This window comes from Aptenodytes forsteri, unplaced genomic scaffold (assembly GCF_000699145.1).
Source record: "Aptenodytes forsteri isolate BGI_AS27 unplaced genomic scaffold, ASM69914v1 Scaffold119, whole genome shotgun sequence".
Taxonomy (NCBI): domain Eukaryota; kingdom Metazoa; phylum Chordata; class Aves; order Sphenisciformes; family Spheniscidae; genus Aptenodytes; species Aptenodytes forsteri.
This window is the reverse complement of record NW_008796165.1, coordinates 12,510,563-12,536,156: the sequence shown is the minus strand read 5'-3', so window position 1 is coordinate 12,536,156 and position 25,594 is coordinate 12,510,563. Positions and strand designations below refer to the sequence as shown.

General features: G+C 37.9%; 1 protein-coding gene across 1 annotated transcript in view; it reads right to left on the bottom strand.

Moving 5' to 3' along the window:
- Positions 1-25,594, bottom strand: part of PATJ (PATJ, crumbs cell polarity complex component) — a 155,416-nt gene that overhangs the window by 102,745 nt on the left and 27,077 nt on the right. Inside the window, exons 13-18 of the mRNA XM_019474145.1 lie at positions 24,892-24,948; positions 23,379-23,513; positions 19,790-19,954; positions 17,948-18,076; positions 3,072-3,281; positions 2,038-2,157 (exon numbers count right to left, since the gene is read on the bottom strand). Of these exons, the coding sequence (XP_019329690.1) occupies positions 2,038-2,157; positions 3,072-3,281; positions 17,948-18,076; positions 19,790-19,954; positions 23,379-23,513; positions 24,892-24,948 (816 nt within the window). The remainder of the gene's footprint in view (positions 1-2,037; positions 2,158-3,071; positions 3,282-17,947; positions 18,077-19,789; positions 19,955-23,378; positions 23,514-24,891; positions 24,949-25,594) is intronic.

Below are 25,594 nucleotides of genomic sequence, written 5' to 3'. Positions count from 1 at the left end.
GCTTGCCACACACAGAAAGCTTTTCCTCTCTTTTCTTCAGGCCACCAAGTATGTATGCCCAAACCCGATCTTCAAGGCACCAAAACCCCAAACACTGAAACCAATCTACCGATTCAGGGGTCCTCAATCAAAATGTTTTTCTTTCTGCTTCCTGCCCCTTCCCAGACTCCCCAAGGTACTTCACTATTTCTGACCTTTAGTGTCAGAATCCTGTTTTGTTAGGTTTGTACAAATGCAGAAGAAAAAAACCCAGATGCTGCCAAAATGTTCGCATAGTTCAAATGAGAGGCAGGAGAGAAAACAAGAGACAGACAAGAGCATAAGGAAACAATGCAATAATACTAGCTGGCATGAAAGCAGAGCATTAGCAATCTAGAAATTAGCACATTTTTCATAAGCATTAAATGTTCTTTTAATCTATTTGACCTGTGTATTTCAATCTCAAAAAATACCCAGTCTGAAGAGATTCTAATTCTCTTCATCTTTACTTCATTTCATTTCACTTCTGCAGCATCATTCTCCAAACACTTCTGTAAGAGGCACCAACTTCATCGTTGTCTAAAACAGTTGACTTAGCTCAGAACCACACAGCAATTTGTATTACCATCTCCTAGTACAGCAGTTACGTATGTATAATCACAGACTGCTGCACTGCAGTAGCAGACGCTACCAATGGAATAGGGAATACTGCAAACATGACAGTAAAGTCTACTGTCGTAGCATATAAAGTCTTCAAGTTCCTTTTTTTTTTTTTTTTAAGTCAGCTTTGTCAGCACTATGCTAGTGCATAAGAGTGGAAGCCATCATGACACGCCACTCTTGGCTCTTATATGAGCAGGTAAGTTAATAAATGGATGGAAATTTTATACTACTGCTCTAAGCTACTATCAATGCTGTCATACATAAGGTGAAACAAAATACAAGCAAATACCTCTGCGTGTATTTTGTACAAATTGATCATTCCAGTTTCTATATTCAGCTGGACTTTAAGATAAAATACTTTATTTAAAAATACTTAATAACATTAGTTTTATTTAGGAAGCAGAGAAACAATCTGAGCTGGCAGAGGACTAATTGCTGTGCCAGGAGCCCTTCCTGTGCACCCAGAAGACAACAAACTCCATTTTACATCATTAAAATCAGTAAATATCATGTCCAAGCTAGTTTCTACATAGTATACCTACATCTACCCTGTAATATTGCTCCTTTTGGTGGTTCTAATGTACCATTTCAGCATTAAAAATATGTTTGTATCCAGAGACAGGTAGACTTGTTTAGCAACAAGAAAATCTAGAATTTATTTTTATTACTGTGTTGCAGTTCTGGATGATCCTTTATGTATTGTCTTTTCTGGTCTAAAAAGAATGCATTTACCAATGTAAATTAATAAAAATTTTGCAAAGCACTTGAGAACAGATGAAAATTAAAAAATATCCACATCTCTCTCACTCTACACAGGTCAATACTGCAATATTATTGCCTATTACCCTGGTATCTGAGTTTCTCACTATCTTTAGTGCCTCATCCTCCACAATAAACAGAATTATTTCTCAGAAAATAAGAAAAAGGAGAATTGAAGAAGAGAGTAAAGAAATCACTCAAGACCACATAGGAAGTCTATGAAGAAGAACAGATTTCAAGCTTGCCTTATACGCTTGACTACTTTTTTGTTTTGCTGCATTATAATAAAAAGTGTTCTGCTTCCATACCTTACTTTCTTCGCAAAGCTGAACCAACTACTTATGACTACTAGTAATGTAGCATTCCTATTTCATATCCAAGGTAACCCAAGGTATTTTAATGACAGTAAATTTGATAAGGCAGTCTGGGAACTGCATTGGTAAGTGCTATGCATATGCTTAGTGTTCATAATACCATTAGTATACAGTTAGCTGTTAGAATCTTTTTCAGAGGGAATCCAGCCTGAAGTCTGTCCGATACTTAAGTTTTATCTGAAGGACATATTTTTTTTTTTACTTTAAAACATCATTTCCTGTCCATATAAACTTAAGCTGAACCAAAAGAGTAACCAAATACCTGTGGTGCTTCAAGTATTATTGAGAAATTAATATTATCTATTGGTTCTGAAGATCCAGGGCTGGTTTTAATGTTGCTGGAATCCACACTGTGCATGTTCTCCTCCTCTTTGCTTTCTCCCTAAGAAAGGCAATCAAAATGATGAGTCAGGAAAACAAACAAAAAAATTCCCACATTTTTCAGTAAACTAAAAGGGAGAGGAAGAACCAGCCATTAGAAAAGAGATGGGAAAAAGTTACAGAATTATAAAAAGGGGAAGTTGTAAATGGAGAAGATGAAGACAACAGCTTTTATTCTTTTAAGATATTAGTACAGATATAGTAAAAAATAAAGAGATGTGTAGGAAAGAAAGACAAATACAAGGATATGAAGAATGAAATATCACTTTTCAGAAAAGGAAAGAATATATTTAACAGCCTTCCTACATTCCTATTTCACCACTCCTCTACTACTTTGAATTACAAGCACTTTCTATTAGAAGGTGCTGTGCTTTAATTAATTTTGCCTGGGTGCCCTTGATGAACAATACTGCAGTGTTCTCAAGTAAACTACTATCTGTTCCAAAGCACTGATTCTAGAAAAAGGAAATTCTACTTGAATTTACAGTCTTGCCTTCAAACAGATTAAGTTTCTTTGATGTCAGTGGAGCTCAAGCAAGCGCTTAGCAGTGTCTTAGAGTGAAATGGACTTCAGCACATATTTAACTGATTTGCTGAATTGCTCGAACCATGTTACACCTATGCATAGGGCCAGTGTGCATAGGTTTGCCTAGACATGTCTTCTGATTCCACGTGGATGTTCTTTCAGGAGGAACTTGAGAACACTGGTTTTCCAGTCAGACCTTTTGGACACTAAGCTGCCCATTCGCCAGCTAGCCAGAATTTCTGGACATGTCAAGGTGTACGCATAGCAACTTAGTTGCTTTCCACATGCATATATACCTCTAACCTGAATTTCCTCCCCACCCCAAATATAACAACCCAGTCTACACATGTCATAGAATCAAATAGAAAAAAGTTAAAATCAGTCCTTACCACCAAAGGCTTGCAGATTCCAAGAGAAACTGTACCTCGGGGCACAGATTTCAACACTTCCACTGCCTCTGCTAAAGTGGCGCTGTCCAAATATTTCTCATTTACAAACACTAAGCGGTCACCCGGTAAAAGCTTGCCCCCACGTTCAGCTACTCCACCTGCCACCAAAGAGCTGATCACAATGGCTGTCCTTGTTGGATCTAAGGGATCCTGGGGAAAAAAAAAAAAATTAAAAAAAAAAGTCAGTCCCCAGAAAGATTGTTTATTTTGAGTATGTAAAGACCACTTAAGCATGTTCATCATCTAATGCTACAGAGCTGAAGCTTGCTGAGATGTTCAAAAGGACTATCTACTAATATTGCCAAGGCTTACAGTTTACAAAAAGAAAGGTTTGCAGTAGGAAGATATTCTGTCACTTGCCTAATCCATTAAGAAATTTTAAGATCTGAAAGCTGACTGATACCCTATCTGCCCTCTTTTTACATACACAGAAACAGCCAGGCCAACCTGCAAATAGAAAAACAACACTGGCACTCTTCCACAAGCCTCCATCCAGCCTGTTACATGCTAATGTTACATAAAATAACCATTCTGCATGCCATTCAAGAGCTTCATAGCAGCAAAATTGATGTTAAACGAAATCATTGCAAGATCAGAAATTTAATTAAAAATATTATTAAATTAAAATTAAAAATCAAACCCAAAACATTCAAGAAATAGCAGTATACATTTGCTATATTACTGCAGTGTTCCTGCTTTGTCAAATCTGCATGACAATTTATAAAAGACATTTTCTCCACCCATGAAGCTTCCTTAACAGAGAATACAGGGGACAGCAACAGAAGAATAACTAAGATTATTACTGAAGACAAGGAACACTGTAGTGGTGTATACAGAGGAATGTGAAGTAGAAAATATTATACACATTGGAGAGGCTGTAAACTGATGGAAAGATATTCACTTCACTTAATTTTTTTTTTCCAGTATTAGCCTTTGTGTTGTGTCATGTACCATTTCTATCATGCATTCAGCCATTTAAAAATTCATCCTCAATCCAATGAAATGATTATAAGTTATTATATAGTGGCAGAAAGATAAACAAAACAAATTTATGGGGTTTTTTTTGTTTCCTTGTTTTTTTGGTTTTTTTTTTAAGATTAGAATTAGCCTTTCTCCCCTTTGCTAAGGGCTCGTAAAGCCCAGAAATGCTCCTTGTATGCACTGGGTCTTCAAATGCATAATCATGTACTATTTTTCCCTCAGGACTTGCATCTTATTCAGGGCATGGGAGGGATAAAAAGAAAGGGCAAAATTCAAATCACAAAGACCACCATGATTTCAGCACCTCGGTGTTAATTTGAAAACAGGAATGCTTTTTTAACCCTTTATTTTTATACCTATACATTGCTTTCCAAGAGAACATGTCTTTTAAGGTATGTGCAAACGTATGAGGCAATGAATGTAATATCTGTAAATGGCTGAAATTAAAGAACTGAAATTAGAGTTCTGCAGGAAGAGCCATGCTGAAGCTGAATTCAAGTAAATACATATTACTAATAATTCTCTTCTGTTCTACTGCTTAATTCTGCCATTTTATAATCTTCCCAAACACTGGGTATCCACATTGTACGGAAGAGGCTTCCTTGCGAGTATCATGTCTGGATAATCAAGCCCAGCAACCTCCCTCTGCTGCGCAATGGTGTTCTGCCTACTGAATCCGTGCCAATATGCTTGGGCTGTCCGACTGTTTATGCTCAAACCTGCCTCACACAATGCTGAGGGGAAAGGATTTCATTTGTTTCAAATAGCAAGCTATCCATGTTCTGCATACACTTTGGAAATTTTTAGAAACAAAACAAACCCAAATGCAGGAAGTCCAGAAGAGGAATCCAAAGGATTCCAAGACGTAAAAAAAAGAGGTTTTGCTTTAAGAGTGTTGAATTTTGAAAATGTAAAGTTACTGCTGCCCTTTGTGTAGAGAGTCAGCTTTGCCTGCCCTTGCCGACAAAACCATGTGCCTAACCATCCTGATGACAGCTGACCACAGAACAAACACTCCGTTTGACACAGACTTTTGAGATGGTTTTAATTTTTTGGGTTTGCTCCAATGCAAAATAAAAATAACCTTTTGGACTTCTTTGCAAAACCAGGATCATGTTGAGACAGCCATTTTCGAGCAAGTAAGGCACTGTTCACATTAGGAAGGCTTTGCTAATAGAACTAAACCAGCAAGTTTTCCTATCATGGGCTCATCTTGCCATGGCAAGCAAGGTTTTATGCTGGTTCCCTAAATGGGTGAACGCTTTCTCAGCAAAACTACACCTTTGCTGACACAACAGCTTTTATACTATGACTTTTGCTGGCTTAGCTATAGTGATAAAAAATGAACAAAACAAAACCAGCACTTGTCCTTACTGAGGCAGATAAGCTGACAAAAATTTGCAAGTGAGTGACTGGCCCAGTAATTATGGCGCTGGCTGAGAATGTGGGAGAACCAGGTTCAAATCCCTGCTCTGTCTGATCCAAAGCTGTTCTTTTTTGGGTTCCAGATCAGAACCACTTAAGTAGGACAGCTTCTCCTACGCAGATATTCAAGGTCAGTAGCCTAACTACCACATTTCTGATGAGAAACAGTCCTGTTTCAACTTAAGTTTTCATGGCGATAAAAAATTTTGGCTTCAATAAATCACCATGTTTTGGTAAGAGATAATTTAGCTGAAAAAGTGTTCCAACCAGCTCTAATCTTCATGCTAAAAATGAAGACAGAGTTCCTGCAACCACATGCAGTTCCTATGTGGTAAAGTTTTGAGAACAACATGGTTATCATTGCTACTTTTCAACATGCATGAGCGTAAGCCATGTATTGGAATCGCTTCATGAAAAGCAGCAGCAATCTTAAAAAAGGGGCCCATATTAAAAACCATTGATCAGGCAAATACAAAACAGGGGTTATAATTACACTGCTGTTTTCAAGCAGAGGGAGCTATTGTACAGGAAGAGCAATATAAACTACACAGTGACAGGGCTAACCCTGTAACGCGAGCAGTGCTGTAAAACCCTGAGTGTTTGTTACCAGTAACTGTGAATCGCAATGCAATTGCCATGAGGAATGCAACAAAAGCCGCATGTGAAGACACAGACCTACTGAATTTCGAGGTGTAATCATTAATACATATTCTCTATAATTTAACATTAAGGTGATTGCAACGGTGGATTGCACCGTGCTTTTCTCACCAAAACAAAAGGAACAATGTTTTTTGGAAACCCTGCCTTACGATTTACACTCAAACCCAAACGTACCCTAAAGAACAACACCTGCTAAAACAAGACAGCAAACACTGAATTCACATTCACATCTTGTAAACAGTGAGTGCAACTGGACTGCGTAGGTTGTTGTCTTGTTTTTCAAAGAAAGCACTGCTAGCAGCAGGCTGAAAAACAGATTCTTACCTTCTATACTAACTGCAAAAGGCAAGTTCACTCCCACAGTGCCCTGACGGACTTCGGGGCCACCTCCATGTTAACAGACCAGCTAGAGCCATTTCAGGTTAAAAAACCAGCACTAACTGCGACTGCACACCTCCCCTAAGGCTCTTGATTCATTTTACCTGGCTCACATTAAGCCAGATAATAGTCATTTTTAGTCACTATCAGTAAGGACTGGATTTGAGTCGCTGCTTTAAAGTGAAAGGCTCATTTACTTGGATGGAGTTTACAGGCTGGGAAGAAACCCCCTCCCCAAACCCAGAGCTAAGATGTTGCTGTAATGGTACTTGGATAGAATACAGAAGTGACTCAACTTCAGGTTTAAGAAATTATTATCCTTCCACATGACTTTGCATTACAGCAGAGGGAGTGTGCACAGGACAGCCCCATGCAATTTGGTCATCTTAAAATGGGCATGAACTGGGCTTGGTACATTTAAAGAGGAACTTTTAACTTCCGTTTACTGAAGGATTCCTTTACACAAATGAATCATTTATGAACAATGAGGAAAGGAATCGGACAGCAAAGTAAGGCTGTCAGGAGACAAAACCTCTTAACTCACAAGCACTGACACAAATTCTTTTTTTAAAAAAGAATGACATGTAAGAAAGTTTGCCACTTGTATAAATGATGAAAGTTGACCACTGCCATGCACCAGCAGCAGCCCAGGATGCTGGCCTCCAGGTAACCCTTTGAGGAATTAGTATGTTGTAGCTGTTGTCTTTTCCTTTGTGCTCGAGCCAGCCACAGAGTATATGAACTTGTTTAAAATAGTCACAATTTATTCATACTTAGCACACCATATATTTAACTACGTTGAACCATAGGTTTTCCCTTCCCCCCTACTGCTCCTCATCAAAATCCACAAATGTTTCCTGGAGTCCAGGTGTCAAATTTTTCTTCTTATTTTTGGAGCCTCATTTGTTCTGGATTAATGTAGCAGTGCAGAGAGTCAAGCAGGGGCCACTGCAGTTGCTGCCTCTGGGATCCCTGGATTCAGAGCAGTATGAAGTCTCTTAAAAACTTGAGCTCTGCTAAAACATTAAGAGTCCCAGGAGCACCAAGTTAACAAGAGTCCTACGTGCAATGCTGCTGGAGCACGTAACTTTATTGTGGCTTCAAGTGTGGGATTCGAGCTTGCCATGGGCACCAAAGATTCACACTCAGTTAGCTATCAGACGTCCTCAGGAAGCAAATCTAGAAAATATAAGCAATACAGTTTACCTGTGTCCATCACACTGGAAAATTAAAATGATAACAACTGACTGACTCTTCCACCGTCCTTACCAAAATGTGAGGTTTCTGCAGCAGCCAAGAGAGGGCACTCCAGGCCAGCCCAGCTCCTGCACTACCGGAGGCGTTTCATGCTCCGGCAAGTCCGTCCCCATCTGTCCAGCCCCCAGCACCAGCAGAACCCTCGCTATGCGCAGAGGATGAGAAGCAGTCTGTCCTATGCAGTAGACTGTAGCTATAACTCGATTGGATGTAAGCAGCACCACGTTTTCTGGAGTTTTGTTTGTGTTTTCCTTTTTTAAAGGCTTATATGAAAATGTAAGACAAAGCTGCGGGTGACTGACATTTACTGTGCAAAGTCACTCTCACTTAGTTACAGGCTATATTAGTTTTGGCATCACTTAAGATCTAAATTCAGCTAGCTTGACTTCCTAGAATATTTTAGCTTTCTTCAAGCAACAAACTGCCTGCTGCCACAAAAACACTCCTCTGAAAACAGACATCAAAAATAGCATGGCAAAGGATCCCAAAAGAAACAGTTTGAAACTTTTTTCCCTGTACCAATTTTGATTTATCTGAACAATTTTACAAGTGCCAATTTGTATACTGCAGGTTTTTGCGAGAGCGCCAAAACAAACACATGTTAGAGCTCAGAGGTCAGAGCAACCCAGCTTCATTACATTTTGCATGGGACCACTTCCAGGTCTAACATACATATCCATATTTAAAACTCTTCAGTTTGCAAGTGAATAAGATACCAGGCTGAAAGACTCTTAAACACAACACTGTAGCATACTGTACAAGGAACATACACACTTCAACAATTAAAAGGACCAAATGCATTTTATGTTCATCTTACTATTATGTAGAACAAAGGCAGAACTGCGCATGAATTCATTTACCTATATGCTCAGTGTTGTGAAGTTACTCAAAATACTCATCCATGCCCTTTGCAGAGCCCCCCTCCACATACACACCAACAATTTCAATTTGATGCAAGAGTCAAGGATGATAAACAACCTGCAGCCTTTTCAAAGGCACTAAGTACTTCCCGACAGAAGGAGAAGAGAGGAAAAGCCAGCTGAGAGTGAGGTCCAATTCCCTCCTTAAGGTGGCCTCAATTTAGGATTGAGACTAAAGGTCCAAACCTTCTGTTCATTCACTCCAACATATTTACAGGACTTGGCCGTAGGAACTGCCAAAGGTACTCTAAAGCCTGAAAAAACATCCCTGAGAAAGTGCTCAACTAGTTTTTGTTAGATCCACTGCATGGGCAATCAGACTGAAATTCAAAGCGTTTTAAGACTTGTTTCTGCCTCTTCCACTCATATTAGATTGCAGTCAGCAGGGCTACTTAGGAAGAAGACTACACAACGTATAGCCTCTGGCTGTACCAAAAAAATAAACTACAGGCTGATGTGCTGAAGTAATACAAACTTAAACACAGAATGGTATTCAAGGAGGAACGCTGAACTTTTCTGTGATGTGAGGCAAGCACTGGAAATAAAATATAAGTATTTATTGATCTGCAGTGAGGGAATAAAGCAATGAATTTCAGAAGCTCTAGGGTGCAGCCAGCGTTAATCAAACCTTCTGCTGTGGGAAATGTCAGCAAAGAACAGGAATTCACAGAGAAAGAAAAAAACATAAACAAAACATACAGAGCCACACCCAAAGGAGGAGAGAGAACAGCAAAATAAGAGTAGGTGGCACAATGGATTTCCCACACCAGGCTTTCATCATCTGCGATCTGAAATCGTATCAGTCTTCTACAGCAAGAACGAACATGGTGGCCAGCAATTACTCAAACCCGCGTAGGTCTGGCAGAGCTGGCAAGCACTACGCAGTCAACGTTCATCTGCTGCGGAAGAGGAATATGCAGCAGATAGTTGGGACAAAAGTGCCTTCAGATCAAAAGAAAAAGATCTTACACACTACTGCTATTCTCAAATAAAAAGATCAAAGATAGGCACTGGCTATGGTAGTTTTTAAAGTGTCACTGTGCAGTGGACTAGCATGTCACTATCTTTTAATTTATCAAACTTCTCAATCAACCTAAGATTTCATCTGCTTCATATTTGCTCTCAACAAAGCTAAAGTCACAGGGATTACATTCATTAGACTTTCTTAATATCTTATACTTTCAGACTTTCCAGCTCCAGAGAAAACACACTGAATGCTGACTACAGGGAAAAGCCACAAAGATAAGAAAAAAACCCTGAACTCATAAGGAAATGGAGGAAAGACACTGTGTGATGAGATAAAGAAGGGATAGAGATGTGCGGGAATAAAGAAAAAAATACTGACGAGCCAAGGGAAAAAGTATAAATGGTATCACTTACACTCAATTGTCTTAACACACATTCTGGGTTTGATCAGCTTTCAGATTCAAATAATCCCCGCACTAAAAATCCACCAAGACAGCCCAGCAGACACTTCCACCAGTTAGGTGTGCTGGCCTCAACACTGTTAACAGTCTGTGGAAGTGCAGTATGTGTTTTCACACAAACCAGAGCTCTCCTCTGCATGGAGAGCTTGCATCATAAACAGCAAACACATGAATTACAGATGATTTGCTACAGAAAAAGCTGCAAAAGAAAAGTGGGGAGACAGGACAGGCCGTTTTTTTGCAACAAGGATCTGCAAACAGTGCCTTGGCCCAAAGAAGATTTGCAACAGTAAGGATGGTGGAGAAGACAGAAGGGTAGGCAAAAAGGTTGCAGAGAATTTTAAGGCTACTGCAAAACGCAGTGAGAACAGACAGAAAAACTCCAAGTGCAACAGTACTATTTGGATTTGGGGAGCAGCATCTTCCAGAAGGGTGAGGTATTAAGAAAACAGAATACCTTTTAACTTCCATGAGTTTTCAGAATTCCTCATGCTTATCCATCAGCACCAACATATATCTCAAATCGCATCGGTTCAGAACAACAGATTTGGAGCTGCCTGGGTTAAGCTTTTACACGCCTATTGCTCCACCATCTCCACATGCTCACTGAAAGACTAGCGCAGCTTTTAGATAAGCAGCACTCAGCTGCACAGTTTCCTCTAGTCTCATCTACATTATCTTACCCTTGCTGAGATTTGCCAAGTGTTTAACAGAAAATCTAGCTACAGTTTTGTCCCTTTAAAATCTTGCCTTCTCTTGCAGGCAGAAGACATCTGTGGAATAATAATGAATTTCTTTGGTTTGGGGTTTTTTGTTTTTATTAAAAGCTATTCTTCCTAGCAGGAAATGAAAAAGAACAACCAGATTGTAGAATTTGGGGGAATAGGGAAAACATTTCTAAAGGTTAATAATAATACTGCTTAGCATTTATTTCAAGGATATGCGACAAACCACAGAAAAACAGATGTTCTCAGTAATGATCCAGTTTCTCTGCAAACTCAGGTATTGTCCAGAGCACTGGCTGTTGCAGCTCAGAAAAGACAGGAGGGCTGCCTCTAGGATATGGCACTCTGCTCTGTACATGAGATTCCTTCCTAACTTTTCACTTAAAGAGTCAGAATGATGACCCCCCCACCCCCCAAACCCAGCGTCAGGGCATACTCAAGCCCTAACGTGACTTCCTACATCCAAGTTCTCCAGCTTCTCTACCTCAGCAAGCTATTCCTGTGTATCTGTCTGTATCTCATGCTGAGATACACAGTCTCTTTGATTTCTTATTAAAGTGGTTTCTGGTCTCCCAATGCTTTTAGTACTGCTGCAGTGAGGTTTTGGAAACCACTAATCATGAACACCCTAGAAACTCTACCAGGAATGTGCTCAATTGCATTCACCAGCTCTTCAGTCCTGAAAAGTAGTATTAAGCTGAACTCCAAGAGAATTTTTCAAAAAGCTACATTTAATTCAATTCATGACACACTATTAAGAATTATTTTACAAATGAAACAGCTTAATATGATTTAAAGGATGCAGAACTTTCCCATAGGGGGAGAGAAGCAAATCCTCCGTGAGATGAGTACCAACACAGTTGGTACTGAGGCTTACAGAACTTTGATGTTAATGAATGTGGATGGGTTGTAGAGATGGGAGAAAAGCTGCCTTTATCAGTTTTCCCAGTACCAAGCTGATAGCCATTGTAAAACTGCTTTTTAATATAGCTGTGCAGCTTTTGCCAGTAAGCCACAGGTTTCCATCACATGATCAGGTGAAAATGTGCTTAACAAGGACGTGAATATGCTTCTTTGTTCATTACAAACTTATCACAAAACAGACAAAGCTCAAATTATCACAAGAGGGCAAACATTTAGCCAGCAATATGTCAAAGCATTCCAGCCCACATCTCACTGTTGAACAGTCCAAAAAAGAAAAAAAAAATAATCTAGTTGAATACCACCTTCTACAAATAAGTAGTCAGTTTGCTTTTTTTGTAACTCTACATCTGGAGCCTGTTTGTTTGGAGCATAAAGAAAAGAGGAAAGATATTTGGAGACACTTAAATTGCTTCACTTCCTGCCGTGAATGACTACGCAGTGATTTTGTTATAAAAAAAGAAAACAATTGTTTCCCATGCTCCCTGGGAGAAGGACAAAACATAACCTGCTGAATGTGCAGCAAAAAGAGACTTCAGTTCAACAGTAAGAAGAAACTGCTAATTATAAGGAAGATAAGTCCAGGAATAAGGCAGCTGTGGAGTCTCAATTGCTAGACTACAGTAAGAACCCCTTAAGCACTGACCCAGGCTGATGAAGGCTGGCACACTTTGTGCTGTTTCAAGTCTGGGTAACATAAAGCTCATACAGTGCTGATATGCCTGTTACTGCTTCCGTGGATGGGTAGATATCTACACTCACATTGGCAAGGACCACTTGGAGCAGGTGAGCCCATGAGCTCCTACAGCTCCACAGGTCTATAGGGCAGCCGGCTACTATGCAAAAGCACCCAGAGTCTGGGGACTTACCTTTCAAGCAGAGAGGGAGAGAAACGGCATCTCACAGGCATTCCTAAGAGCTATGTAAAATGTCAACCCTCTCTATTCCAACCCTCGCCCCATCCAGTTTCACGCACTTTAAAACAGCTGCTTTAAAATACTCTGACTTCAAAGCACAGTAAATTAAGCTCCACATAAAGTCCATTCCGCTTTTTGTTTAATTTGATAAAAGCTCATCAGACCATTCAAGTTACCTTCTGGTCAATACTGCCTCAAGAAATCTGCAATTCAGTTACCTGTGTTTTTTTCCAATATTTCTGTAAAACATTACTGACAGAATCTGTTGGTCTGCATGCATCAAGTCTTTGGTAAACACTGTTTCAGGGCCACTCAAAGTACCTTTTATACTATTGCGATCTCTTCTTTTTCTCTAGAAGTCTTCATCTTGTGTGATTTTTCTTTCCTCTTGCTCTAATGCCTTGGGATCGCTCTCATTTTTATACAGCATTTGTCCTCTATTTTAACCTGGTGACATACCATGCCCTCTTCCGTTTTAATTTCTTTCTAAGAAAAAGGATTGGTCCCAATAACAATGGTTTAGCTCTTGACTTGCTGGCCAGGAGGTTTAGCTTCAGGCTAGGTGAAGTTACTGTTAAGCTAGATACTTTCACGTCTATTGACAAAGAACAATAAATACGCTTAACGTAGCCCCTTGCATCACAGATGATCCCAAAGCACTCTACAAACAGTGTACTGGGTCCCTCATTCACCATCAAAACATACTTGCCGCTAACTGTGCCAGCAACACTACATAAAAGTTAGTTAAGAGGTGAAAAAGAAAGCAACTTCTCCAAGTGAAATTACAAGGAAATTAAGGGAGGTAGAGTATATTACTTCACGGAGAAGTTGGCCAAAAGACTGAACAGCACACCTTTTTAATGGCCAAAAGGGGGGCAGGGTCCCTGTTCAAGATAGAATCACCAGCAATGCAACACTGCTCCTCAGGTCTCTGCTGAACCCAATGCGTTATCAGCTGAAGAAAGCATGCCGCACGCAGAGCCTATCAGCATGGCTGCTGCTGCCTCTCCTTCTGCAGGCTTTTCATCTAAGCATTATCAAGAAAAAGCAATGCTTAGCCTAAGAGCTTTGACAAGATCCCAACACAGTGGTGACAATAAAAAAATACACAGAAGATTTCATTTTAAGACCTCTTCAATGTTTCTTATTTAAATAAGCCATCACACCGGGAGAACAAAAATCCGGTGAAACCGATCATTTCAAGAATACACAGTATCAGCCTCCCCATCCACCTCCCCTCTTGCCAAGTATTGACCTTGCTAGCAGAGCAGCAGTCTCAGAGAGTTTAGATTTCCGACCACATAATTGCAAATTAGGACATTCAGCGAAGGGGAAAAAAGATTTTTTTTATACACAGTGATCATGGGAAGCTGAACAGTATCCTATATAGATACAGGCCTGTTAAAGCAAAGAGAGTAAGTCTACTCTATTTCTATAATGGTATCCCAAAGTTTTAGGAACGTGTACAGGCCTTCCAAGAGGACCTTATTAAAAAAAGGCAGCGGCTCTGTTTTAAGCATTTAAATCCCTAAAGACAAACAAAAGAAAACACAGGACGAAGGAGAAATACTATTGATTATGCATAATTGGTATAATTAATTTGTAATTAGTTCATTAAAATATATAGGCATTGGAATTATGCTTGTACATTTCTGGGAATATCCTGCAAGTCACTTGGGATATGCTTATCATTTATTTGATAGATGAAACATTATTAGAAAGACAGCCCATTAAAAATTAATATACCAGAGTAATAATTTCTCAATCTCAGCCTTCAGTTTTCTACATACTCAGATTCCTATTCTACCTCACAAAGAGTTTTTATTAATACTGTTTTTCAGAGTGTGACTTGGGAAGCACAGCATTTTAGACAACTGAGGCACAATATCCTTTTCGGCAAGTATGTAGTCAGTTTTGAGAAAACAAAATGACAAATACTATAAGTTACATACCATGAGAGCATTCAGCACCACATCTAACTCTATAATCAAAATTAAGATGGAAAGGTAAAAAGCCTCACACTTCAAAACAAATACCAAACATGAATGGAAAGTAGTAGGAACAAACTTCCACAGCACCGTAAGCAGCCTGGTCTCTAATTGCTTAGCATTCTTCCATTTCTGCAGTGCATCTGGCATCGCTCACTGTCATAAATGAACACGTCTGCATGAGCAGGATTTCAGGGGTTCTTAAATACCGCAGATAACACTCACCAGTCTCTCACAAGAAGCAACTGAAATGGGCTGGTATACACTGGTACTGCAGCAGCATTTCAAAGATGTTATCATAGCTTGATGTGGGGGGAAAGTAAGATGGAATAATAGTGCATCATCGTTTTTTTCCTGTAATGTTACTTCACTATTCCTACTGATCTTTCTGAAGTCCTACCGATATTTCTGAAATGCCATTTCAACCAACAGCTACAGAAATAATTTGATATTAAAAACCCAGAATACAGTCACATCACCTCCAAGTTGGGTACGTAACACCAAAGTTTCCTTAAACTTCTATAATGGATAGAGAATGTCAGTCCTTATGCGTGTAATTATGAGCACCACGAATAGGCCTTCTGCTCAAAATCACCTCTTAAAAAGTATTTTCCTCCCCACCCTACCTCCATCAACACTAATGGGAGCCTAGAAAGGTTGGTCTCTCACTGATGCACTGATCCATGAACGTAGGCCATGTGAATACCCATCTCCATTTAAAAAAAAAAAAAATCTAAAAAGAAAAAAAAAAAGTAATCCTATGATTACTTAAAAAGAGCAAAATCAACAGTGGATATATAGTGCAAGTAGTGTCATTTGCCATTAATAAGGCTTGAATCTTTTCTTGCAAAACAAAGAGTATGTGCCTAAAAAAAACCCTTTCCTTTTTTAAAGAAGGGTAACATTGCAAAAAGAAATATAGAAAAGAGAGTTAGGTCTCCAGGTCCTTTAAGCCACAATTAAACACTTCACTGTAATTTTGTGCTTCTCAGCAAATCTGCTTTAAGAATTCTGAACAGCCTCCCAGGAACCACGTACTTTTTTTTCCCCGCCTCCAATCTAGCATGGACAATTATGTATTTTCTTTGCCCTGCACTCAAGAATGTGATGGATGTATTTACATAAACACACACAAAATCACAGATATCTCTATATAAAAATTAATCTGCAGATGATGAAAAGTGTAAAAGATCTAAGAGGCACATCCCAAACAAAAGAGCATACTTTATACATAAATATCTTGAAATTATAAAGATCTGAGATTAAGTGGTTTACCACTCATTTAGAATTGATTAGAATGTATTTAAATTTAGCTGAAAGTACCACAACATTGCTCATGTATTTGCATCTGCGAATAAGTAAATAAAAAGCCTGTTATTAAAGCCTTCATTAATTCTGATTATATGAGAACTTAAAAGCAAATCTGTGTATTACTGCTCTGTAAAGATTCCTAGCAACTCTACAGTAAAGCTGGCACTTCAACACAACATGTGTCAGCGAAAATGACTAACAGGATCTATTTTCAGTAATCTTAAATCACACTGGTAAAATATAGAATTAATGGTTTTACATAATACTTGAAATATTTTTTATTCTAATTCATTCCCAATTCATGCCTTATTGTATCAAAAAGTGAATTTTATATCACTTGACATTTATGCACAACAGCTGAACACATTTTATTAAACTACAACGTTTAGGCGGTATTCAGATGTGATGTGTATATTATTATGAAGAGCGATCCAGCTATTTTATTTCCTTATAAATATGATGGCTAGAGGTTTAAAAATATATCACATTGACTAGAAACATGAAGAACATTTCATTCTGACTACAGATTGAGAGTTTCTCAAATCTGTGTATTACTGCTCTGTAAAGATTCCTAGCAACTCTACAGTAAAGCTGGCACTTCAACACAACATGTGTCAGCGAAAATGACTAACAGGATCTATTTTCAGTAATCTTAAATCACACTGGTAAAATATAGAATTAATGGTTTTACATAATACTTGAAATATTTTTTATTCTAATTCATTCCCAATTCATGCCTTATTGTATCAAAAAGTGAATTTTATATCACTTGACATTTATGCACAACAGCTGAACACATTTTATTAAACTACAACGTTTAGGCGGTATTCAGATGTGATGTGTATATTATTATGAAGAGCGATCCAGCTATTTTATTTCCTTATAAATATGATGGCTAGAGGTTTAAAAATATATCACATTGACTAGAAACATGAAGAACATTTCATTCTGACTACAGATTTTGAGAGTTTCTATATATTTAATTGAAGCCAATCTTTTTGAAAGAAGGATTCATTAATTTTAGCAGAATTGTCCCCCAATTAAAGACTTGTCTGTTGATTTCTAAAGAGTTTAACAACTAAGTATATAATCTTCCCCAAAATGGTCCTTCTTGGAGAAATCAAGTTTTAAGCTATGAATGACTTCTGAAAGTCAACTCACCCCCTGCCCTGAAAATTCTACTCGTATCTCTGGCATACTGGTTTAATAGTTTAAGCAGAGAAGCGTAACTGAAAAATTATTAACGAGGTCCTTCAATCTCTATTCTTATACTAATAAATTAATGTATTAAAGCAAATTTGTGTTTACAGAAACTTGAGTTTGCAACAATGATTCACCTGTCAGCCCTGATGTTCCCTTTTGAATGTGAAGGACAGTCCTGATAAAGCTACCTCTGCAAACTCTACTTTTCATGGCTCTATTCAAAGCCTGAGTGAATCTTTCCATGACTTGAGTGGGACCACAGATCGCAGACCAGCATGGGTCTATACTCCATTTATAAATGAAAGGTGATTTGGGGCAGTGAGGGGAGAAAAAGCAAAAGACCCATTAAATTTGGTACATAGGAAATGATGTTGCAGTACCTAAGTTTGCTTGCCACTCTCATAGTTGATAAGTCATTCCAAGCTAAAACAAAATAAAACAAAAACCAACCTCCCCCCAACATTTAGGCATTAAACTCAGAGTTATGAGGTGGAGTTTGATTAACGATTTTGCACTTTATCACGTCCGATAATCAGACTGGTTTAGAACAAGCTCTACACTATACTTTATAGAGTTGGCCTCAAAATAAATTACTTTTCCCTACCACAGTTTCTAGGCCCAAGTGCCAAGTCGATTACCCAGTAATCAACCTCACAAAATATTTTAAGGGATTTTTAGTATTTAGTTATACAGAAAAGTATACCTGATAGTCTAAAATGCTGAATCCTAAACCATTTCTGTCTTTCTCCAGTTCAATAACCTTCACATCAGGAGACCATAATGCTAGTTCCCCTTCTTCCTCCTCAGGATTAATGTCTTCCTCGGGTTTCACCTGAAAAATAAAAGCTCTAATAATAAAAGTTCAAATGATATTCTTTCAGTTCTTTACAAACACTATTCCTCCAATATTTTGATTACTAATGGCTCATACATGCCCTAAAATATGACCTTTTATGGAATTACAGCTTCATTGAACATTATGCATCCAGTTTTCTCCAGCTTGCTGCCTTGGATACTTCCCTGGGACCATGCCTACATGTTTTGAGCATCGGAGCCCAACCTGGCATACAAATACCCATGTATTAGTCAAATTAGTTGTTATAATATTACTAACCTGTTACATGTTGATGAACTTCAGCTGTCCCATTAGATGCATAAAGGAAAAATAAATATCTTAGCATAAAAGATTTAACCACAAACAGCTAATAGAAAGACCAGGCAATCAAGCACATCTGATACTTGTGTCATTAAATATGTGAAGAAAAAATTCTTATATTGTAACTATACAAATAGTATCTACTTTGAAAAAGCAGTTTCCTTCACAATTTTTGTGCTAAGGGATAAAAGAGGTATAGTTACCCAATTTTGTTGGGTAAGGACAGCTTCATAAATACATCTTCCAAAAAGCCATCTTTTGTTGTCTAACTTAAAATACGTGTTTTAACATTACTGCTATTTTATCAATACAATCTTTACAAAATATCAATGTATGATGTCCCAAGAAAAATGTTGAAGTCTTGTACCATTAACTTCAAACTGATTTAACTTTATTTCTTTGGACAAATATGCCTATTACACAGAGCACTGCCATGAGGCAAAAGGAAGAAATATTTCTTCCACACACTCTTTCTTGATACTTTTGACAAAAGAAAGCAGAAATATTGTGAGATTGCTCTAAGGAGAAGGCAACCTCTGTTCACTCAATATCAGCTTATGGCAAAGATGTCCAACTGACAGGATGTACATGGAAAATGTTCAGTAAAATGCAACATCAAAAGAACACAGTGGAACAAGTTCTATTGCAACAGAAAGGGCCTTTTACAAAAAGGCGTAATATTGTACACCTTATTCTTCCATGAAACATCCATATTACTTGTTTAACTCTCCACCTTAGAGGAAATTAGATCAGAAAATATCAGAAAAAATGAGAAGTCAAGGTGTAAATACTTTTTATAAATAGGAACAACCATTACAAGTGTCAAGCTTTAGTTTGAGACTTTAAAGCTTCTGCAATGGAAAGAAACATTAAGTTTCTTTTTTTTTCCAGTTCTATAAAAACCTACTCAGAACATGGAAGTAATCAGCTAATGGTGGCAAGGATGTGATTTAGTATAATTCAGAGCTCTCACTCACCTATTAAGTGTAAGAATGATGAATGGGATGTACATAGTCAGCATGCTAGCTCGGTGATTTACCTACCTTGTATTTATAGTACAATGAAGTTTCTTCTGACCAACCTGTATAAACTGTAGTAAAAGTACCAGTGTTGCAAAGATGAACTATCTTTCACTGAAACACCAGCTGTCCCTTATGAGCCCAAAGTGAATGGCAAAGGCAGCTTTATATGACAATTTAATACAAAACTGCCTCATATAATTATATATTTTAGGAAATGTTATTTAAGACTGAAAAGTGGTCTGGATCAAACAGCAAAAGGAAAACAGAAACACTGTCTTTAGAAAGCTAAATCACTTTCTCAGAAATATATGCACTTTTTCAAAAAGTTACTGTCCTTTTACACAACTGAATGACATGAGAAGTCTACCTTTTGTTCTGGAGGGGAAACTCCCACGGTGGGTTCATCCACAAGAGACTCGCTGCCATCATCAAAAAGTTGCCGACAGCAAACCAGTGTAAATGGTGGAGGCACTTCTTTTAGAAAAGTGATTGCCTCACGGCGTGATTTTCCGTATAGCTGAACTCCATTTACCTACACAGAAGGGGAAACACACATCCACACTAAGATAATTAAAAGGATATCAACCAGATTATTTCATTAATTTTTCTGCGTACATGTCTTTCCCCAGTTGCATGCAAAAGTAATTTTACCTAGGGATTCTGGCAAAGCTTGCATAGTTTTATTAACGTATGCTTCTGAAGTATACATGCATTACTGTAAGACTTAAACTGCATCTGCAAGATCTTGTGACTACTGACTGCTACATCATGTCTCTGCTCTCTTCAGCTTCCTCTAACTTGTTTTCTGCTCACTACTTTTTCTAGCCTAAATCTTTCCTAGCATTGTTATTTTATTCTCACCTGTTTCTTTGTTGGGGATTTTTTTTATAGCATTAGGCTTATGTGTTTGAATTTAAAAAGATAAAAAATTAATTTTCCAAAATATTTTAAGAAAACACAGATTTTGAACACAGATTTTGAACTCTAATCAAAGACTTGAAGTCAGAACTAGCACTACTTTGTCAGTTGTTTAAAATGAACAAAATGGTTGAAACTAAAATAGATCCTACAAAAAACATGCAAGTATGTTTATATAGTAAAAAAGAAACCAATTACAGTAAGCAATTAATCAGAAAACCCTGACAAGGGTCAAAGCTTACCATCCCATAAGCTTTCGATCCTGAGTGACAACAGAAGACCATAAGGCCATTGTTAACGGATGTTTTAAACCACAGACTTAAAAAAAAGAAAAAAAAGAAAAAAAAAAAAAGAAGATAGATAGATAGATAATAAAGCTGCTTTAAAAATGGGATACTGCAGTGGTACTTCCTCAGGAAAATAAAACTACAGTGATTCATCCTCTTTTACGTATTTTATAACCTACAATATCATGAGGGTACATCTATTTGCACCATAGCAGTATCCTTAAATATGAGGAAAGCAGAACATCAGTAGGTGTCATAGATGTGAACATCATCTATGTTGACAAGCAGTGCAGCCCCAAAAGAGCAAGGGTTTAACCCAATTAGTGTTATGGACTCAATCCCGACACCTCTTGTGTTTCAGAGATTTGTTTCAGGCTACCTCAAGTCTGCTCTCATGACCAAATGTGAAAAGTCGCTGGAGTGCAACCAGCGACTGGTTTAGGAATCCGGTACACATCATCCAAGTCCACTCCACAACATGAACCAAAGCACAGTAAGCGGGGATAATTGAAGATTCTCTTCAATACTTCACTCCATACCCAAACTGCAATGCTAATGTAGATGAACCCACATGTGATCCTAGAAAATGCAGCACGTAAATATACAACATACATGTACATACCTCTGTACATGTGTACTTGAGGCAGAGCCTTGCCATATACTTCCCAGATCTCCTTGTTCTTTAGAGGGACCCAATCTTGTGCAAGACTACACAGCAATCTCACTTTAGCCACCATTTTCTTCCTGATCACCTCTATTTTTTCCCACTTTCTCCTTTGTGCTTTTTACAGTGTAAATATAGCTTATATTGCTGGGAAACACAGAGTTGCTCTCACACTATAACCCAGCCAAGGAGAAAAATTCAGAGTGGTGTAACTGGCCTCCAACGCGGTAAGACAAACTGCTATGTTTTTTTTCTGTAAGAATTACAGCAACTGCTGAGCTATCAGGCTAATCCATTAGTTAATTATTTAAGCAGAAGTATCTACGCATAAGGACTTTTTAATGCATTGAGAGCGGCAATGTGGTGGAAAGTTACCAGCACTTCTCAGCGTACTGTGATTGATGAAGAAGAGCTACCGCGCACTCCCAAGCAGACTTGGGGACTCCCATTTCTCCTTTTGCAGCTGCCAGAAATCAGCCTCGCAACACGCAAGGTGCCCAACACCCCATTCATTTACCACACCACTCTAATTAGTTGTGCCATCAAGTAGGAGCGAGTGAAATTTTTTAACAAAACTAGAAGGACACAAGGAAGCAATCTACTCCTAAAAAAGAACACAATGAAATTAGCTAAAATTAGGGGAGGGAAAAAAAAAAATTAAAAAAAAAATTACCATGCTTTCTATCATAATTCAAACACATCATTAAAAATAATCAACATTCAACCTCACTATATATTAAAAAAAATTCCTTGCTGATCACATTTTAATCCCAACTGTAGCAGGCCCAGGTAGAGCTGCTTGTTTGGGGAATGGGGCTGTCACTTTTTCCATTGCAAGCCCCTACTTAAGGGAATTTATAACTTGGCTGCAAAAACATACTCTGGGCTAAACCTGGCATATATAGCTTTAGCCCTGAAGCACATTTTTATTGTGTTGGGTTTTTTTTCCAGCTACAGAGTAGAATAAAATTTATGCTTAGTAGGTCTGGACATATCTGTGAACTTAATTGTAAGTACACAGTAATAAGTAAAACTGTTAAATATATACAATTAAAGTTTCCTAAGTTACTCTACAGCACTGCATTATTGCTTTTTGTATATAAATTTTTGTTTAGTGGCCAAGGAATTTAAACAACACTTCCAGCATTCCATTAATCCCTTCCTTTAGGAATCAAGATTTCCTCCATTAAGCAATAACTGAAGAAAATGGTTTAGGTCTTAGTGATATCAGTATGAATTTTTGATGTTAAAGGGTGAACAACAAGTAAAAGCAAGAGCACTGTACACCTAACAAATTAATCTTTCAGAAGGCCTAATTTTGTTCCCATTGATGTCAATTAAATGTTCTTGGCATCCACTAAAAAAAAGGTTCAAATTCAAAATATTCCACAAAGAGCAGGTATTCAATAGGAAATTAATGTTTTTTCACTTGCAGGCTGAGATACTGATAGATATACACACACACACACAAAATAGGTATTGTTTTAATACTATCAAATAAATATTTTTCCTGAGCAAATAGGTCTGGTCTGATTCTGATAACTTCAAAGCTGCCCCAATACCTCTTTATACATATTTAAACAAACTGATGTACTAGCTCATACACACTAATGTCTTTCAACACTCAACAAGCAAGTTATAATGCGTAACAGGAACCACTATTCCTGAGACTGTTGTAAATTTTTTAGGAGTGACAAATATTAAGAAAGATCATCCACCACAAAAGCTGATGCCAAATTGCTCAAAAGACCGAGCTAAAGGTCTACAGATACAAATACATTCAACTGTTATCTCTACCCTTATAACTCTTGATACTCATGTTAAAACATTTCAGGAAAAAAACCCACAAAGTCACTAAGAGGTCACAAGAATATGACATTTTGTCCATAAAGGAGGAATGAAACAGTGAAGAAAATGAATGTGGCTTCCAAAGCACTACTCTAACTGCTTCCACAACCAACTCTTGAATACTACTATTACACACACAGCAGCCAAACTAGAATTTAATACAAGCATTTTTAAGAAGGCTAAGCAAATAGGAAATATATCGGTTGTATTTTTGGGGTGGGGGTTGTTTTGGTTTTTACCTCCAGAAGTTCATCCTCCAGTTGCAGAAGACCAAGTGTTGCAGCTGGACCATCTGAAGCAATTGATGATATATAATGATGTCCATCAAACGTGTCAAGCTCAACTCCTAATCTCAAAGTGTGGATGGGTAATAGCTGCCGACAGATTAAGTATGGCTGAGAATGTATATATCTTTATCTACCACAATATAAACATATTTAGGATTCAGTAGCTCACCAAATTAAATTAAGCACACAGTAAGATGATGAAGTCTTCATACTGACATCATCCGCATTACAGCACAAGTGTCCATAATTTCTCTATACAAACTGCACAAATAAAAACAACCAATCTGCCATTTGGGGGAAAAGGCAATTTGAACTGTATTCTTAAATAAGGCTACCATATTGGAAAAAATGCAGAGAAAAGTACCACCTAAAGTCTATCCTACCCAAAAGGTGAGTTTTCAACAAAACTGAAAGAAATTCCATAATCACCATAAAAACTCATCACAAGATCAGCTGTCTTACTCCTTTAGGAGCTACGCTACTTTGAGGTAGGAAAAATATCCATGAAGCATCCTCTGCAAATAGCTAATAATACTGGCATCCTTGTTTCTGCAAGGTGAAATCACTGATTTTTTTGTTAGCCTTTTCCCAGTGGGCCTCCTTAATTTGGAATTTTTCTCTAGGGAGCCTCCAACCATTAGTGTCTTAGGTCTGCTAATATTAGGAAGACTAGCATAAAACTGATACATTATCCAGACAAGACAGCAGAAATCATGGCAACTTGGGGAGAAGAGGCAATCACCAGTGTCTTCTCCTTCAGCTTGGCCATTTTCTGACTTTTTATTACTTAAGTTGAAACACTGACTGTCCTTCTGGTTCCCAATTAACTCTGGATATTCAAGTAAAAGGAGCAATCCATTGATCCTCAACATTCCCTCACATCCATGTCTGATTGTGAATTTATGGCCTTTCTTCACTGAGAAATTCCCACAAGTATATAAATGCATCACCTCCACAAGCCTCTTTTGCACAATATTAACATACATATCTTGAAAATCTCTCGAAATTCTCGGGAGACTGAAATTAATTTCAGCTCTGACCATTTCAATTAAATGGACCTCCCTCTCCCTGAGCCAGGATCACTATGGCAAACTCCTCTGCAGGACGACGACATTGTTCAGCAGAGTTTCAACCTCTGCTCCATTCTGTAGTGGCTTTCAACAACTGAATTTCAATGCAATTAAGTACCCCAACATTTGAGGCTTATATGCATGGTTTGAGTTTTGTTTTGTTTTTTGATTGGGGGTGTGTGTGTGTGTTAAAAGGTTCATTTGCCCATGCTACGAAAAGGTATTGGACCAGTCCAGAAGATAAGCAGAATATTGGCAGCCTTTTTTTGGAAAAGTAAGATAGAGCCACAAAGCCACTAAATTTCTGAAACACATAAATCTGGAATTATGTCATGCCCTCCGGGGATTACTCTGCCAACATATACCATGAAGGAAACCATCATGTTAAGTCATACCTTGGAGTATTTCTGAAGCTCCGAATCATCTGTAATAGGCATATCCACATTCACAACCTAAAAATTGTACATCATAACATTTTTCAATAGCAGGACAATAAAGACTTTACCAAAATGATGAATTATGGCAAAAAAATGATAAGCAAAATAAACCGTACTTAAACAAAGTCACATTGATGCAAAGTAATTTTAAGCAAATGTTAGAAAAATCTTTCAGACACAGAACATTTACAACTAGGAATGTGGTGATTATGCACTATTAGCAGACTCCAATATTATCCTATTCCTGAAGCCCAAGTGCCAATTTTAGTCAAGTTCAGTAATCCTGTATAAGCACAAAATGCCATTATATTTGACACAAATACCCAAACTGACTTGCCAATCAGAATTTGAAAAGTATGATAGCTTAAATTATTACTTCAGGCTATAGTATGGACATCTAACATCTAGATTAAACCACCATCTTCCACAGCATGTTTCTAACATGGCTTGAAATACATGAGTTTAATTACCAAATTTGAATGCAAAGTGCATTATTTAAAACAGTGTCGTGGTTAAACCTCAGTTGGCAACTGAGCACCACACAGCCGCTCGCTCACTCCCCACCCCCCCGCAGTGGGATGGGGGAGAGAATCGGAAGAGTAAAAGTGAGAAAACTCGTGGGTTGAGAGAAAAACAGTTTAATAATTGAAATAAAATACTA